Source organism: Marmota flaviventris, chromosome 3 (genome assembly GCF_047511675.1).
Source record: "Marmota flaviventris isolate mMarFla1 chromosome 3, mMarFla1.hap1, whole genome shotgun sequence".
Taxonomy (NCBI): domain Eukaryota; kingdom Metazoa; phylum Chordata; class Mammalia; order Rodentia; family Sciuridae; genus Marmota; species Marmota flaviventris.
Window position 1 is genome coordinate 172,000,824 of NC_092500.1, and position 17,654 is coordinate 172,018,477.

The 17,654-nt window shown below is 45.3% G+C and overlaps 1 protein-coding gene across 3 annotated transcripts in view; it reads right to left on the bottom strand.

Annotated features, from left to right (window-relative positions):
- The window catches only part of Pinx1 (PIN2 (TERF1) interacting telomerase inhibitor 1), a 67,786-nt gene that overhangs the window by 35,218 nt on the left and 14,914 nt on the right, over positions 1-17,654 (bottom strand). For all 3 annotated transcript variants that reach the window (XM_027927199.2, XM_027927198.2, XM_027927197.2), the window contains one exon: positions 13,202-13,278. In XM_027927199.2, the coding sequence (XP_027783000.2) occupies positions 13,202-13,278 (77 nt within the window). The remainder of the gene's footprint in view (positions 1-13,201; positions 13,279-17,654) is intronic.

The following is a 17,654-nucleotide window of genomic DNA, read 5'->3' on the forward strand; positions in this document are numbered from 1 at the left end:
TATGGCTTTTAGTAGTAAGTAGAAAACTCTTTTATAGGATTATCAATTAAAGAGCAGAGTAACGAATACACTTCATTCCCATGAGTATTAAAGAAGTTAAATCTGTCAATTTAATTTTACCACCTAACTCCCAGTTACCTGGTCGCCTAGTGAGCAACCTACAGTGAGGACCCATAAGGACCTATGAGCCCAATGTTGCCTGGGTGCAACAGTAAGCCATGTGTTATTAAAAGGCCAATGAGAAGTAAGGAACACCTGCAGGAACAGAGGATGGCAGTCAACTGGATACAACAGTCAGAAGAAAAAAAAAAAAAAAAGATCATATTCAAAATCTAAAGATCATACTCAAGTTTACTGTCTATCCATTCTAGGTAAATAAGACAGCCAATGACAAAAATGTGATGTACTGGTCTGCATTTGCTGATGGCTGTGTGCTGCCTCGGTTACAGCATGACTGGTGTGGCCAGCCCTCAGGAACAGTGAGCAGGAAGGGGAGGTAAAGAGTGGAGGTCTTCCAGGGCAGCCGGTCCAGATCCCAACACTGATACTGTGAACACCCTGCCTGGTGTCACAGTAAGGACCTACTGGCAGGTGTATGAAAAGGCACATGGGTTCTTAGAAGCCTTTGCGTCTCACCAGAAAACAACCCAAAAATGTAAAGGAAATAGCCTCACAGCACACCATTAGGCTTAGCGGAGAATAATATTTTTGTAGTTATAAAAATATAAGTGCCAAGTAACAAATTAATAAATAATTAAGTACATCAGTAGTTTGGTACTCTTTACCCAAAATCCTAAACTAGGAAAAGAGAAGTCCAGATGTTAACAGTTCAGATGTTAACAATTAACACATCAAGAAATGTTAATGTAAAGCTGGGCACAGTGACACACACCTGCAATCCCAGCGGCTTGGGAGCCTGAAACAGGAGGATCCATGTTCAAGCAAAAGAAGGTGCTAAGCAACTCAGTGAGACCCTGTCTCTAAATAAAATACAAAATAGGGCTGGGGATGATGGCTCAGAGGTCAAATGCACTGAGTTCAATCCTTGGTACCCACCTTTTAAAAAAAATGTTAATGTGAAATATTATATTAAAATATCAAGGCAAATATCACAAAATATCATGATTTTAAAAAAACTGCCGGAGCCTGGGAAGTGAAGCATTGAGGGGCAGCAGCTTAATGCAGCACCGTTCTCACATCTGTGCATATATTTCTTTGATTACAAAAGAACAGCATGCATTTGGGATCCTACCCCGTGTGCAGTCACTGCTGAATACTTTAGATGATCCCCTATTCCTCCCACGATCCTGGAAGGTGACAATCTCATCGTCCCTCCCCCTAGTTTAAAGACCAGGCATTCCAACTCAGCCAGCGTGACCAGAACCAGGAGGTCTTTAACTCCGACAGAAGCCAGGAAAGGAGAATTTCATAAATTATTCTGGAGAAAGACCTGATTTTCACATACTGATAAGCCCAGACAGTCAAAACCAATCTGTCTAACAGACATGAAAAAGTAGAAAGCATTTATTTTCTCATATCTAAAATCCTATATTTTTCTATCAACAACACAAAATGCAGCCTAAACAGCAAGAGCAGCAGAAAAAAAAAAAGTTAGAAAAAAAATTGCAGTCACACAAACTGTAGTTAAAAAATGACTAAGTTTCCTTGATATATGAATTTGTTGGAAAACCATTTATCAACAGCCTGTTTCTCTCTAGCAGAGTCCCTCAAGCCGAGAGCCATGTCATTCCCCTTTGACTGATTAATTAGCCAATCAGGGGACATTTTTCATTGTGAGGCATGATGGTTTATTTCAGCTAATGTTTGGTCTCTAATGGCGACATATTAAAGCCAACTCGGCTATTTTAGCCCTGTGGAGTGACCAAAAAGAAAGGATAGAAGATAAATCAAAAGAGCTCCCTTCAGTTTCCCTTCAGTACTTAACAAAACCCCTAAGGAGCAAGTAGTTGGAGGAAAGATCCTCTCCTGATAAAAGAGGAAGAGCAAACAGAAGAAAGGTAGAATGCCTTCAAGTCAAAGGGTGTCCTCTCCTGTTTCTGAAGAGCAATAATTTATCCTGTTGATTAGCAGAGCACTGATAGAACAGGCCCTGGAAAGTCAATATCTTGCCCTTCTTCCTTTTATCAAGTGCTGTGCTCACTAGGAAACCAGCTCTGTGACACTTCTTACTCAGGGGAGCGGCTTTGCCTACATGGGTAACTGGACGAGGCCGGCGAGCACCCTGCTTCCCCGCGCCCCACACACCATATCACTCTAGTCAAACTCCCGAGGCTCCAACTGAAATGGGGAGGAGGACAGATGTGGACGCTCACATGCCCAGGACGCTTACTGCACTTCTAGCACATGCGACAGATGGATCTGGTTGGCTGCTCCTCGCTGTGCAGTTCTGGCCCCACTGAACCAGTAGGCTTACTCACCTCCAAATAAGCCAGGGTGTCAGAATAGATCACGGGCACATTCTGCTGCCCTGAGGGGTACTTACTACCATCATCACAATCACTGATGTCACTTCATGAGTCCTGGAAGCCTTCAGATAGGACACCACTGTCTCCTTTCCTCACTGGCAGGGATCCGCTGACATCTGAGTCGCAGACCAGGATGCGTCCTGTTCAAGTTGCTTCCCCCCCACCCACCCCACCCTCCAGGCCCAGCTCAGCTTCTCCTTGCCGGCGCTCCCACACTGTTTAAAGCACATTCCAAGGCCTGGACTCAGTTCAGCAAAACCAGGCCAGGCGTGGTCCCAGAAGCTGGGAAATACAAAAGCTCCTGCCCTCAGAGGAGCTGCAGTCCACCAGGGCAGAGTGAGGAGTAAATGAGCCCATCTGAGGGCTGCAGCTGCCACGGAGAAAACAAGCCAGGACAGGGTGCCCCAGCATCAGGGGTATGACGTTTGTTTTTCAATTACAAATAGGGTAACTAAGGAAGGCTGACAGAGATGACATTTGATCAAAACTGTGAAGGAGGCAAAGGAAGCCATTCCACGTGGAACCAAGTACTCGGACCTAAAGCAGAAATAGCAACGGCAAGAAGGCAATGACAGGGACAGGGACAGGGGCAGGGCAGAGCAGTAACTGTGTGGGCTGGGAAGAGACTGGGATCACTAGGGCTTTAGGCCATTTCAGGAGGTGGCTTTTACTGAGTGTGATAGGGAGACTCAGGAGGGTTTGGGGTAAAGTAATGACACGTCCCAATCACATTCTCAAGAGATCACTCAAGCTGCTGTGGGGAACATACACAAGAAGATCCTGTCAGACTCCAGTAGAGACGCCCTGCAGCACGCTGTGAAGACATCTGTGCACCCACCTCCTCTAGCAGAGGACCCATGGGGCCCTCGGGGGCCGACTCTTCCTGTCTTTGCTTCAGAGTAGTTATAACTGGCACACACAGGGCACTCAATCACACTGCCTTCAGATGAACAGAAAACAGGGAAATTTCCTGTGACCTCTCTGGGTCATCTGAAGTCGGCTCGCTCTATAAATGAGAATAATCTTATATAACCTACTCTCAGAAATGTACATTAAAGGTGTGTTTTCTGTGTCTATTGTCAACAGACAGACGATGCACTTCTTTCCAGCGTGATGACAGGAGAAGTACTTCTTGGTACAGGGCACACACTCCAGGAGACTGTCCTTGGGATCCTGCTACTTTACACAAACAAACCCTAAGGACACTAAGACATTGTACCTCGTTGGTGGGGGGGATCTGATCACCTTGAAAACTGCACTCAGTGTTGTCCCCTCTAGGACACTCAGTGAAAATTTTTAAAAAGCTCCACGACACTTAATATAACGCTGCTGATGATAAAGAATTTCTGCCTCAGTTTTCTTTCACTTTTAAAGCAATAAGTCTAAATGTCTATCCTGCCGCAAATTGAGGAGCACATCATATTAGAAGGCAGGCTGGCCTTGGGCATTACTTATCTTAAATGTTAACTGGAACAAAGAATGTGTCTTCCCTGCTATAATGGACATGTGGCACCCAGAAGCCAGTTTGCCAGGGAACTAAGAACGGAGGACCTGCCAGCCACGAGCACGCTCCCTCGCTGCTCGGCATGCGACCACACACCCGAGCGTGGACTAGTTGTCTCATTTCTAAACCTTGTTTCAGTGGGAGTCACCACCCACCACCTGAAATGTGGGTGTGAGCAGTAGCTTACAAAGACAGAGACCAAGATGCACTGGGCACTGAGTGCGTGGGGGCCCTTTGCAGAGAGCTTCCCGTGGCACATCACTCATCACCACTTACTGCCCCATAAACAAGAAGCCGAGGCTCACAGAGGCTGACCACTTTCTCCAGATCAGTCTTGAAACCACTCAAGGGCTCAAGTGCAGCCATGTAAGACTCTGCAGTGCTACTCACAATCCCCCTGTCCACGGAATGGAACAGAAGAGAAGACCTCATTAGGTGACATGCCTTCTTCAATGTACTCATTAAGATGGTTCTGCAAGGCTCACCATCAATGCACAGTCACAAAACCATGGATGATGAATCCTGGGAGAGCCATTAGAGCTGTCTATGTAAGAACTCCCCTCAAGAGCCAGGCACAGTGACACACGCCTGTGAGGTCAGCCACTCAGGAGGCTGAGGCAGAAGGATCACAAGTTGGAGGCCAGCCTCAGCAACTTAGGAGACCCTGTCTCAAAATAAAAGATAAAAAGGACTGAGGATGTATGTAGCTCAGTGGTAAAGCACCCCTGGGTTCAATCTGAGCACCAAACAAAACAAAACAAAACAAAACCCAACAACAGAAACAAAACAGCACCCCAAAACTCAAAAGGTCACACTGATTTCACCTTCTTACCCCATTTCTGAGGAAAGTTTGGCCATCCAGGTCTCATGGAGTTCTTGTCTAAAGGTGGTCACAGCTGACAGAGGAGAGGCTGGCCTGGAACCCCTCTCTCAATGGGGCCTCTGGGCACCTGCATACCCCACACAATAATGGTCTCTCCTGTAGGTTAGTCTGGGTGTTGAGCTTTCTCACAGCCTGGGGGTGCAGGCAGCTCGACTACCACCTTGAGGCCTCATAAGCCCCACAGTGTCTCCATGGCCAGATTCTAGCAGGTACAAGCAGGTAGGGGGAGGGGCATGGGGATGGGAGGTGTCGCCAAGGTCATCTGTGAGAACAGAGTCTGCTACCAGAACACACAATTCAGCACTCTCACTGCACAGGAAAGGAAAGTGAGCTGACAGATCACACAGGAACATCCAAGAAGTACCTTCCCCTCCACCTTCCGATAACTCACTTGAGGCTTAAACCTGCTAAGACAGATGGCTCGCTCTTATACCCCAGGATCTCTCAGTACCAGGTTGAACACACCAAAGACCTTGCACACTCATTTCCTGGATAAACAACATAAGTAGAAAAAGCCAAAATTGACCTGGAGCGGAGAATCAAGAAGAATCCAAGTAATGTTCTCTTCCTGCAGTCAGGGAAAACATGGGACTTCAAGGTAGCGCCGGATCACCAGCAGCCTTCACCAGGGCCTTCTCTTACTCTGGAATCATACAGGCAGCGCCAGAGGGGCTCAGAGGCCTACCTGTCCACAGGCATCCACGAGTGGGCCCTCTAGCTGACCGCGTGACCAACCCGGGCTACTTTCTTTCCAGAGAGGACATCCTTCTGTGAGTTTCATCTGTCAGTATCGGCCTTCCTTTTTCCTAACCACTCATCTGCTAGACACATTGAACTCCTTTATCTGTTCCAGTGCATGACATGCTTTCCAGAAACCTTTGTTCCTGAACGTCTCTGAACACACTCCTTTAAAAAAGGGTGACCGGGACTGAACAGAACAGGTCAAACCCTGTTCCAGCCCAGAACAGGTGAAAAGCCTGCTGCTTTCACGTAGGCGCCACCTGTCCAGGGCGGCCCAGCCTGTGTTCAGGCAGGTGCCACACTACATGCTTTGGCTTCAGTTAAATCTGTGGTCAGGTTACTGGTCCTACACCCAAGTTAATCTTCATTTAACAGGTACCAAATTAGACATTTCCAGGATTAAACAAAACATCACACAACTTCATAAAATTTCACTTCAAAGAGATACACAAGTTTTGACCAAATGTCCCAGCTTAGAAAGATATATTTAAAAAAAAAATCTCGATTCTGTCTTCAATGGTCAAATGATGACAAGAATTACAGAAGTCAACACTGCTAGAAAAAAATATTTTAGAACTCAGGTGCACCACGCGGCATGCTTAAAGCTAAGTTTAAATTGGTCTCTACCTAAAAGGCTCTTCACAAGAAGGTCATTTGAACAATGACTGGGCTGGGAAAGCCACCTGTCCTTGGAATGCGGGTGCCCAGCCCTGCAGTGGGGACAGAAGGGCAGTGACTAGCTGCAGGAAGGGAAAACACCTATGAAGCTTCACTGAGCCCACTGATGTAGGCGATGAGCATGAAAATCCAGAACAACAGGAAAAACAGCCTTCAATTCAAAGATAATTCAGGTAAAAATTAATTTTAAAAAGGGACTCTTCTTTATACAATGACCTTCCCTAAGAGGTACTTGCGACATTGACTCCAACCAAAAGGAAGAATGGTCCAAAATACCCCTGAATCCAACCAAACAGAAGATCAGGGTCTGCTTGGAGGTAGTTTTCAGATCAAATAATCAGTCAGAAATAGGAAAAAGGGGACTCGGGATAAAAGATGAGAAAGGAACACAGACTGCAAAGAAGCCACGCTCCGGTGAAAAAAGCAACAACCACCAGAAGAATGCACGGAAGGTGATCAGTAATTGGGCACCCTGGAGGAGAATACGAAGCACTCAAAGTTCCTGCCTCCACCGGGTCACAGAGGTGAAGAAGTGGACAATTACTCTGCCAGCAGCCTAGGCCACAGGCTCACCGTTCAGAGAAACAAAGTGAGATGGTTGGTAACACGTCCTCAATCCTCGATGTGGCGTAGGGGTATTTTCTCTAGTGATAACACAGTATCAGGAAACAGAGTGGACAGAGGAAGGAAACTGGAAGGTGGGGGAGAGAAAAAATGAGAGAGGGAAAAAAATAGGAGTATCAGGAAGTTCAACCAGATAGGATCTACTGGAATTTGTTTTTCTGTGTCTCTAACTTCAACTTGTAAACCAAGTGAGACACACACACACACACACACACACTGTACACAACTCCTGGAAGGTACTAGCTAGCACAAGAACCTGCTGCAGGTCTTGGGGGGTCTGAATAATTTCAATTCAATATATTGGATCACGTCTTTCTCTCACAGAAAGTGCAGACAGCTCCAATTTATGGGCCCTCCACTCCAAAGCACTGTCTTCCAATTAACACAGCAAAAAGATGGTGGGGAAAGGAAGGACTTGGAAACAAACATGCACAGCCAGCCACTTCCTCTCAGCACGTTTATTAGATTCCTGAGTAAGTGTCAATTTGCAATGACCCTCTGCTCTTTAAGTAAGGAAGTCTGAACAGCCAGGCTCCACTAAGAACCAGTGTCTCCCAACAGTTCGTGGCCGCAGGAAGCTCTAAGCACCAATAAAGTCAGAGCAGAGCCCCGAGTGTGTTCGAGGGCCTTCACTCCTATAGCAGTGACAAACGTTCGAATCTGTGAAAGACTATTCTGGCCTGAGAAACAACGCATGGAGTCAACTTCAGGCCAGTTGGATTAGTGCTTTAAAACATAAAACAGCACGAGCCCACACGCAGGATCCTCCGGAAAGAACCTACTATCGGCACTGTGATCTAGAGTGGGAAGTAGACTGACCAATGTTTCCCGCTCTTGGAACAAAGCTGTTTATGCATATTGATCAAAACCTTTCAAAAGGAAAAGATTTTTGAATACTAACTCTGAAGCTATATAAGCCATGATTTTTAAAATACTAATCAATGAAGTCCATTTTTTTTTTTTTTTTAAAAAAGAAGCACAATAAGGTTTTGTTTCCTCGAGTCCCTGTATGTGCCACACACTGGGTCAAGCAATGCCTGGGATCCAGCACTGGGAGCACACCAGGAGCACACCAGGCCTCTCTTGAAGCTGTGTGCTGCCCAGCGTACATGACTGAAGAACAGTCCACATGTAAAACATAGTGGGTCCATTTCTCAATTAGACGCATAAAGTCAGAAACAAGATGAAAGGTGTGATTTAAACTCCATCAACCTATCCTACACCTCCTGTTTTAGCTTGAACTGTTGTTTTGATGTCATTTTCTTTTATTTCTACATATCATATTCAAAATAATTAAGATCAGATTCTTGACCTGGCCTAGTTTATAAATTCTCATGCAGAGAATTTATGTTTGAAGTGGTTTCATTCAGGTGCAAGGATGCATAAGTGACATTTTTATGCAGTCCTAGATTTGAAGCTTCATTTGGGATCAAGGATTCCTTTAAAAACCCAGTGAAAGCTCCAAACCTTATATACCCATACAAACTTGCTCCAAACCCTATATACCCATACAAACTTGTTTGTTTGCCCACAAACAAACCAATCCTGAATGACATTTAAAGGTCTCCTTGCTCCCTGTGATAAAGGTACCCTGAGACACAGCCCAGAGAAGTCTCCCACATCAACACAGTGTAGACGACCAACGTGCATCCTGGATATGCACATCACTTTATAGTGTGGAATGCTCCTGAACTTACTAAAGTAAACAGCTTAACTGACATGCCCAGACTTGAACAATGTCACATGATCTGAGTTCTACAACAAGTTCTCTAAAGACCCAAAAGACAGAAGGCAGAAGATGTAGGGATGGACAGGCAGAGGAGGCAGGTCACTAAGAGCACAATCACTCTTGACCCCTTCACTAACCACAGCCAACTGAGCATATTCAGGTCCAAGCTGTGAGAGCAGAGGTTGATGCATGTGAGGCTCTATTTCTGATTAGTCAATTCTGCTGGCAACAGTGGGTACCTGAGGTTAGGGTAGGTGATGGAGGGGCGCATGACTACAATCAGAGGTAGTGAGAGGGAGACGTCTTAGGGTGAGGACAGTTCAGAACCCTGGCTGAGACAGTGGATACAGTCCCCACTCGGTCTCCAGAGGGCTATACACCCAGCTGCACCAATGCCCACTGCCTGGTTCTAGCCTACCACCATTATTTTAATGGTTAATTTGAATGGTCAAGTTGATTGGATGGAGACATGCAGAAGGTCGAGGCTTCTGGGTGTGTCAGTGAGGGTGTCTAGAAATGACTGGCACGTGGGATAGCAAATTGAAGTGGGCAGCCCCATCCAATACGATGCTGGCTTGTATGGAATAAAAGTTGGAAGAACAAGGAAGCAGCAAGCTGATTCTTCCTGAACAGGTTCTTGATTGCTGCGAATCATTGCTTCTGCGATTTCCTAAGGATATCAGATTCTAGCTCCTTCACTCTTCCAAAGTGAACTCTGCCAGTGATTCTCCAAGAAGTTTCCAGAAGCCTTCCGTCTCAGACTTGGATAGCACTGTTGATTCCCTCTTGTTCTGAGGTATCAGCATCTTGGATGCACAGCTACTGGTTCTTCCAGCTCTCCAGCCTGCAGATGACCACGGTGGACTATCCAGCTTTTGGTTGTGTAAGCCAACCTAATAAGTCCCCTTTTCATAATCATACCTCCTGAAGATTCTGTTCCTCTAGAGAACCCTAATAAAATTATACAAGGTGCAGCAACCAGGGACATGGGGAAAGGGTGCCTAAGGCCCCTCTATACTGGATTTGCAATGTCCTGTGAAGCGGTACTGCTTCAAAATGAAAACTTTCAAAAAGCAAACCCCTTATGACCACTAGTCAAGGTTTTTTTTTTTTTTTGGATATAAATATTACCAGATCCATCAACCTATTTGAGAGACCAGAAAAGACACCAGTAACCCAGCACGTGTGCTCCAGAAGCTCGAGTCAGCTCTTTCCTCAATCAGTCTCCAGCTTCCAAGGCCAGGCATTTGGTCACGTGCTTCTGAACTCTTAGAGTTCACCACTGCACTTCGCAGCCAGCAAAGTTCTGAAATTTAAACCATTTTTCACAAAATGGGAACAGCCAACCATTTTCCCTCAAAGTTATGATATAGTAACTAGTGGCCTCTCTGACAAAAATCTTAAAGAAAACTGCTAAAACATCTTAATCAGTTAAAGGTGAATTTTTTTTTTTTTTAATGCAAAAATGTTCATTAACAGTGTGACAGGAGAACACTGAGTGTGGAGTTGGAGGGACCAGTATTAAAATCCCACTTGTGTCACTCTGGAGCACTGTGACATTTCTGAGTCCCAGTTTCTTCATTGCTAAAAACAGGGTGCAAATGCTTACTTCATAAGATTGTTGTGAGGACTAAACAAGATAGCATTTAGGTGTCTAGCACAGTGCTTGCACACAGATGCTAAATAAAATTATAATTTCTATGAGACTCGGGGGCTATGGAAATTAACAACAGTAGGCCTGGCCAGCTGTGAGAGACGACGTGCCCGGGCTGGAACTGCTCCTGCCAAGGTCTTGCATGTCTAGGTGTCGAAGACAGATCAGGGCTAACAGATCAGGGCTGGCCCTTTCCCAGAGGGCCTTGACTCTTCACATTCCGCATGACCACAGGATCCCAGGCTATTGAGGTGTCTGACCTCTGGCAGCACCATGGCCTTCACCATGCCAAATACACATTCTAGCTGATGCGTCAGGGAGGAAAAATAGCAGTATTCCTTCCAACAGCAAACAGGAGCCAAGAGGCTGTATTTTCAAACAAATCTCATCAAAAGCTTCTTGCCCTTCTCTGTCAGGGCTGCTGTAACTAACATGGTAGGGTTTCCCAGCAACAATTTACCCAAAAAAAGACAGTGTACCTCAATAAAAGCAAACTTAACATATGAAAACCCACATGTATTTAAAGATAAACTGACCCTGCTTTATGGACTTTTTACTTATTGCCTTAAAAGCGATCACATTCAACTAGACTCTGTTTTTAGTATCCATGCAGGTGCCAGCTCCTCGGCACGCTGCACAGGCCGGCAGCACCTGTGGCGCCAGAGGGCAGGCTCTCAGGCCCCAGCCAGACCTGCAACCAGGATCCTCCGCTCAGCAAGCCCCTCTGCAGCCACACTGGTGACACCAGAGGCCAAGGCGGTACACCTGCACTTCAGGCTGGCATTCTCAACCCTCTCCTCTACCACACACTGGTCCTCACCAGGATTAGCAGGGAACACTTTAAAAATGTTTTCTTTCCTTTAAAAATACTGGTGGCTGGCCCCTAACCCATGGCTTGGACTTAACTGGTCTGGAGGGGGAGCCTGGCATCAGCATTTGTTCAAAGCTCCCTGTGAGAACCAGGAACACACTAACAGCTGCACCGGACAGAAGACCAGGCAGTCAGCAGCCACACACACATCAACAGGGAACACAGCCCAGAGTGCCAGGGACAGCACTGCTCAGAAACCCTGCTCAAAACACAGCCAAACACCAAGGGTGACCACATCTACACCAACTGGAAAAAAGTGACTTTTCTCTGGCCAGCGCTAGAGAACACTGAAGCCCTCCAAGGGAACTTCTTGCTTTGTCCCGACTACGAGACCACCACCACTAAGTCCAGTAACACCAGGGAGCGTGGACAAACCTTCTGGCACCTGATACCAGCAAGTCCTCCAACTGGAGCCCAACAGAGGACGAGGGAGCTCTGCTCTCCTGCAGAGAAGCTTCTGCACTTAGCACATGAGCTGTGGGCTACCAATGCCACAGCAAGATGTCCTTTCCTGATCAGCTAAGCTGGAGACTGCAAAGGCTGCCGGAGAAGGTGAGGGTTAGGTGACAGGGAGAGAGAGAGAGGAGCAAGGCAGGGAGGACAAGGGGCTGCTGCAAAGCTGCAAGTGTGACCGTGGGGGCGGGGGCGCCTGTGTGGCAGAATGGTGACAGGGCATGAGAGCACAGGGCCAGGTTCTCCAAAGGATACGGACACTGCTGGGGACAGCCAGAGAGACTCAGAGAAAGTGAGGCAAGGCAGATGCAAAGTCCTCAGTGAACGAGGGAGCACAGCCTGACCCAGGCCTCAAGACAACCACATTCAGGCAGAGATATGACCACAGTGAGCCTGTAAGATGGCCACTGCGCTTCCCAGCAGCCCTTGTGAGGGAACATCCAGTGTGGTTGGATGTCAGAGCACCTCCTACCTGAGGAGCAGCTGCCTTCCCTGAACCTGGCACAGACCCTGCAGCCCCGGCCGCAGCAGGCCACCAGGAGCCAGGTCTCCCCTCTGCTGAAGGTAGGGGGTGGGGGTGCAAAAAGATGCTGAAAGACCTAGGCATTCAATACCAGCCCTAGAAGGAGTCTCCTAACAAAATGCTGGTCATGGGTAATCCAAGAGTTTCTAAGAATCTTAAGTAACTAATCTACTACCCTGGGAAAGACATCTGTGAGTCTGGGAAAACGCCAGGAATAAATCAAACAAGACTTCTTTCTCTTCCTACAGGAACCAATCAGGACACAGCAGATCAGCTGATCAATAGCTGCAGCAACCAAATATTCCAGGCTTTCTTAGACCCCCCCGCCAAAAAAAAAATATTTTATCCCAGTATCTCTAGAATAATCTATAGTTCAAAAATTCTATTTTGAAATGAAAACTACATACATAGCTGGCTCTTCTACTGGGAAAAGGTGCAACAAATATGTCTTTACAGCCCAGTTTCATCATTAGGACAACGGACCATGTGGGTAGTGAGGTCACCCATCCTCCCGTTCCAGTTTTGAAACAAGTATTAATGTACGAGGGAGGCCACACCCATGGATCCTCCAGATGATGCCCTGTCCACATGCTCTCCAGATGGAAAGGCAGTAGTAGAGCACGTGAGGAACGCTCTTCCTCCCCATGGCAAACTCCAAATACAAGGTGCAGTCTGGACAGAGCGGCAAACCTCTCAGCACACGCCTCCCTGCTCTTGGTGGCAGGAGGTACCTTCCCCTTTGACTACATCAGCAATAGGCATTCTTCCCCGAGTTTAACCTAGTCTTCACCCCTCAGAACAAAAAACAAAAGCAAAGACCAGAGAGCACATATCCTCTTAGGAGATTCCTTACAAAACTTAGCTACCAGCTACTATCATTAAAGGGATCACACTGAACTTTTGTATGAAGTTGCTAAAAGTGGTTCCTGTTTTTGTTTTTTTGCAGGGGAACTGTGTCTAAAAAGTACTACTAGTAACAGACACAGAATAGCCCCACACCCACTTGAAAACCAAGCTGCATGGAAACACGCCATCTCCACTGGGCTACTCAGTACCTCAGCAGTCTTCTTGCTTTGCCTTTTCCCAAAAATGCAGTCAAGATCTGTGCTGCTCCTCGACGACAGATCCTTCCCTAGGAAAATAACACGCGGCTGTTCAGTAAGGCCATTCGCTATAACATGAGGAGCACAAGCACAAATTATGCAAATCCTGAAAGGAAAAGAGTTTCTGGAAAACACATAATTTTGTTAACTATGAAATTCTGTCCCACTTCACAGATCACAACTCTTCAATAACATTAATTAAATGTAAAGCCAGGTAAACGTCTTGGAACCAGGACCCTTATAGGAACAACCTGGAGCATACAGGCCATAAGACCCAAGTTCCAAGGCTGGCCCCACAATCTGTATGCCTTCAAGGTGCCACTTCTGGGTCACTTTACAAAGACACTGCTACTTACACAGGATTATGAAATGAATAACTAAAATATTGTTCCATATATAGCTTCAAACATTTTAAATTTACACTGTTCAGTTAATAATTGACACAGGATCTCAAGCTATTAACTGAATGAATGAAAATTTTAAAGATTAAATGAAAATTAAAATTCAAACTTTTAAAAATGTTCTTAACCATAATAGTTATTATCATCTTTAAATACAAGATTATTTAAACAAGAGCAGAAATTAAATGGCTCTGGTAAAAACAGTGCCCTAAAGATCTATGATTCTTATTTGTTTTTTAATTTTTTTAATTAGTTATGCATGACAGTAGAATGCATTTATGCACTTTGACCTATCATACATAGATGGGATATAATTTCTCATTTTCTAAGGGTACATGTTGCAGAATCATATTGGTCATGCAGTCACATATATACATACAGTAATAACGTCTGTTTCCTTCTACTGTCTTTCCTATCCCCACATCCCCTCCCCTCCCTCCCATCACTTCCCTCTACCTAATCTAAGGTAAAGTTATTCTTCCCTAGTGAGCCCTGCCTTATTGGGAATTAATATCTACATATTAGAGAAAACATTTGGCCTTAGGTTTTGTGGGGTTGGCTTATTTCGCTTCCAACTCCAATCATTTACTGGCAAATGCCATACTTTCACTCTTCTTTAAAGCTGAGTAATATTCCATTGAGTATATATACCACATTTTCTTTATTCATTCATCTATTGAGGGACATCTAGATTGGTTCCATTGTCTAGCTATTGTGAATTGAGCTGCTATAAGCATTGATGTGGCCACATCACTAGAGTATGCCGATTTTAAGTCTTTGGGTATAAACCAAGGAGTGGGATAGCTGGGTCAAATGGTGGTTCCATTCCCAATTTTCTGAGGAATCTCCATACTGCTTTCCACAGTGGTTGCACCAATATACAGTCCCACCAGCAGTGTATGATTCTTATTTTCAAAACTAAACTTGAACTTAATTTTAAACCTACAAGCCAACTAACTTAAAACTCACTACTTTGGCCTTTCCACTCCTAACCAATAACACCCTGTGAGCAGTGGGCCAATCCGTTCCCATGTGTCAACTTCATGGCAAGTGCACTTTAAAACGCACTACACTGTCAAGTCTGGTGGCTGTGGGGAGGGGGTGGCCCAGGACAGCCGTAGGTCTGCATTTCAAGTGGGAAGCCAAGTTCAACTGTCAGGGATGCACTAATCCTCTTGGCTTCCTGTAGCAAACCAATTTGGCAAAGTAATGACATGACCTGGAAGGTTCTGGTTCACTGACCATGGCTGGGGCTATGGTCACTCAGTGACTCCCTGAAACAAACAAAACTCCTTTCCAGAACCACTTTCAGAGACAGCAGCACCCGACGAAAGGGTGCATGCAGCCAGTACAACCTGTTCTTGTCAGGAGACCCCCGTCCCCCCGCCAAGGCTCTGAGCACTGCTCTCCTCCCACCTGAGCTAACTAGCACTCCACCTGAGCTAACTAGCACTCCACCTGAGCTAACTAGCACTCCTGGTTCTGACAGTTAAAAAGACCCCAAGGAAAGCCCAACCCAAAACAGAATGAAACCTCTCACAGCAGGAACTCAGGAAACAAACCAGCGAAGTGGAGAAGTCAATTGGTCAAGACAATTGGCCGTGGGGCCTCAAGGTGGACAAACTCTGAGGAGGCGCAGAGATCTACCTCAGCTGTCCCAGCAAGACCCATTTTCCACTGCAAAGCACACAGGGTGGCAGTTTCTACTTCAGAAAAGGGAGCCCGCACTTGGTTCAAAACACATTGTCCCGCTATCCTAACCTCTCTCCCTGAATGGAAGAGATACCCTAAAAGGAAATGCAAATTAAGATCTCTTCTACAAAGAAAAGCTGGAGGGAGCCAAGAAGGGAGGGCACATGGGAAAGCATAAGCCTAAAACAAGGTGTCAAGATAGGAACACAGAGAATGAAAACAAATCTAAACCTCAGAGGGAAACTGCCAAGACAGTGGGCGGTGCCAAGGCAGGTGCAGGTGTTCCTAAAGTTCTGGTCACGGGTTCTGCATCAGAGCCTTCTACCCTCTAGCAAAGTTCTCTTAAGTAAATGCAGAAACCAGGACTAGGACTACTACAGGCTTTGCTCTGAATTTGATCTGGAAAACAAGAACACAGAGAAGAAATGAGTGTCAGAGACGACTGGAAGAAACCTAAGGTGGGTGAAAATGGATGTGATTGAGATCATTATTAATTAATGGTCCTGGTTGAATATTTTGTAAGCATTATAAAATCATGATCACTTGTGAATAAAATATGCACATTAAAAGTGAATTTTGAAAGCTTATTAGCCTCAGTTCTGAACTATGGTGAAGTCACAGCAAATAGTGTTGACAACTTTAGATCTTAGACAAAACAGTAACTACAAACAAACTGAATAGACTAGGAAACACATGCTGTCCATCTGGGTTTGGTTCATCTATTGGTTAGCCTTCAACCGGCCACAGCACTTTGCGAACTGGGAAGAAAGGTTTCTTAAGAATGTATAAACTGAGTAACAACATCCATGCATGCATGGTCAGCGTGACAGAGGAGCACTGCACCTAGGCTCTCTTCAGCTGTTTGCCTAATAATCACAGTCATCAGGCTGTCCAAACACGCAGGATGGTGAATGGAAGGAGGGACATTACTACATAGCCAAACACGTGAGCCCTATCAAGATGTCCGAGGGAAGCAAAGGCAGCTCCAACAGAAAACAGGACGGAGGCATCATGATGACTCGGAACCAGTTAGTTTAAGAGCAAAAGCAATAACTCAGTAGCTGTGGACAAAAGTGAATTATAATTGAGGCTCAAAAAATGTACAGAAAAGTAGAGTTTGTTCAGAGTGAAAAGGCACAAGGGCAAACAAACATAGGTTTTAGAAATGTTTTTATTTTAAATAAAAAAAAATTTAAGGCTTCTGTAGTAGCTTAAATTATTTAAAAACTCATTTGCATTCTTAAACCAAGAACACATTATACTTGGTTTTCTTTCTGATGCAACATAGGGGACTGACAGCCCAGGGCAAAAAACAAGGGCAACTTCCATAAAGGAAAAGTTAGGAAGCCAGGGGTCTGAAAGAACCAGTGTGGGGTGGAACACCAAGCCCTAATAAGCCATCAGGAGACAGCGCCTTCTTAACAAGGTCAAAGTGGGGCTGCTTGGTATTCAAATTCTAAAGAGTAAGAGGAGAGAACAAGGGGCCTCACTATCAGCATCCGCCTTAGGAAGAGTCTGCCAGCTTGCATCTGCCAACTACCTGGAATGCGTGTCCCACAGAGAGAAGTGTCTAAAGCGGGTGAGAAGGTCGCCCAGGTTGTAGTGCTGAGTGCACCACTTCAGCTAATGCAGCCCTTCACACGCCGTGTTGACCGAGGGGGAGAGCAATGCTCTCCTGACAGCTTCCCACCACAGAGAGAAAAAGCCTTCAAAATAGTTTTACATAAATTGATATTTTCCCTTTGGCAGATGTGGCCTCACTAAATATTTTTCACTGGAATTGGGTTTTAAACAAATATGGATGAAAGTAACTTAAAACTATATAACAAATTCTTTCAAGTCAAAATTATATATTTGGAGCTTGAAAAAGAATTATGTAAAAGAACTTAAATGATATCATTGATGTTTAGGCAGTAGCAAATTTTCCAACACCACCTGCTATGGCAAAATGTTTACGCCCAGTCTTCAGCAAGCTATATAAAATGCCTGTCATCCCAGCTATGTAAGAGGCTGAGTTCAAGGCCTGAGACTTAAAAAAATAAAAAAGTCATCTTCCTGGTCCATACATGGAATCACGATGTGAGCACTCCAACTCAGTGAATCAGTCACTTTCATCATGAGCACAGCTGTGGGTATTTTACTCCCTCTTACTCACGACGTAAAGAGCACAAGTTCCATAAAAGAGGTCATCACCCACAAATCATGAAACACAACCTAGGCGACAGACTCATAAGCACTTATGCATGTTTCCTTGCTTTACAAGAAGAAAATGAGTCTGAAAGAAGGAAAACGGTCAATGACGAGTCTGAGAG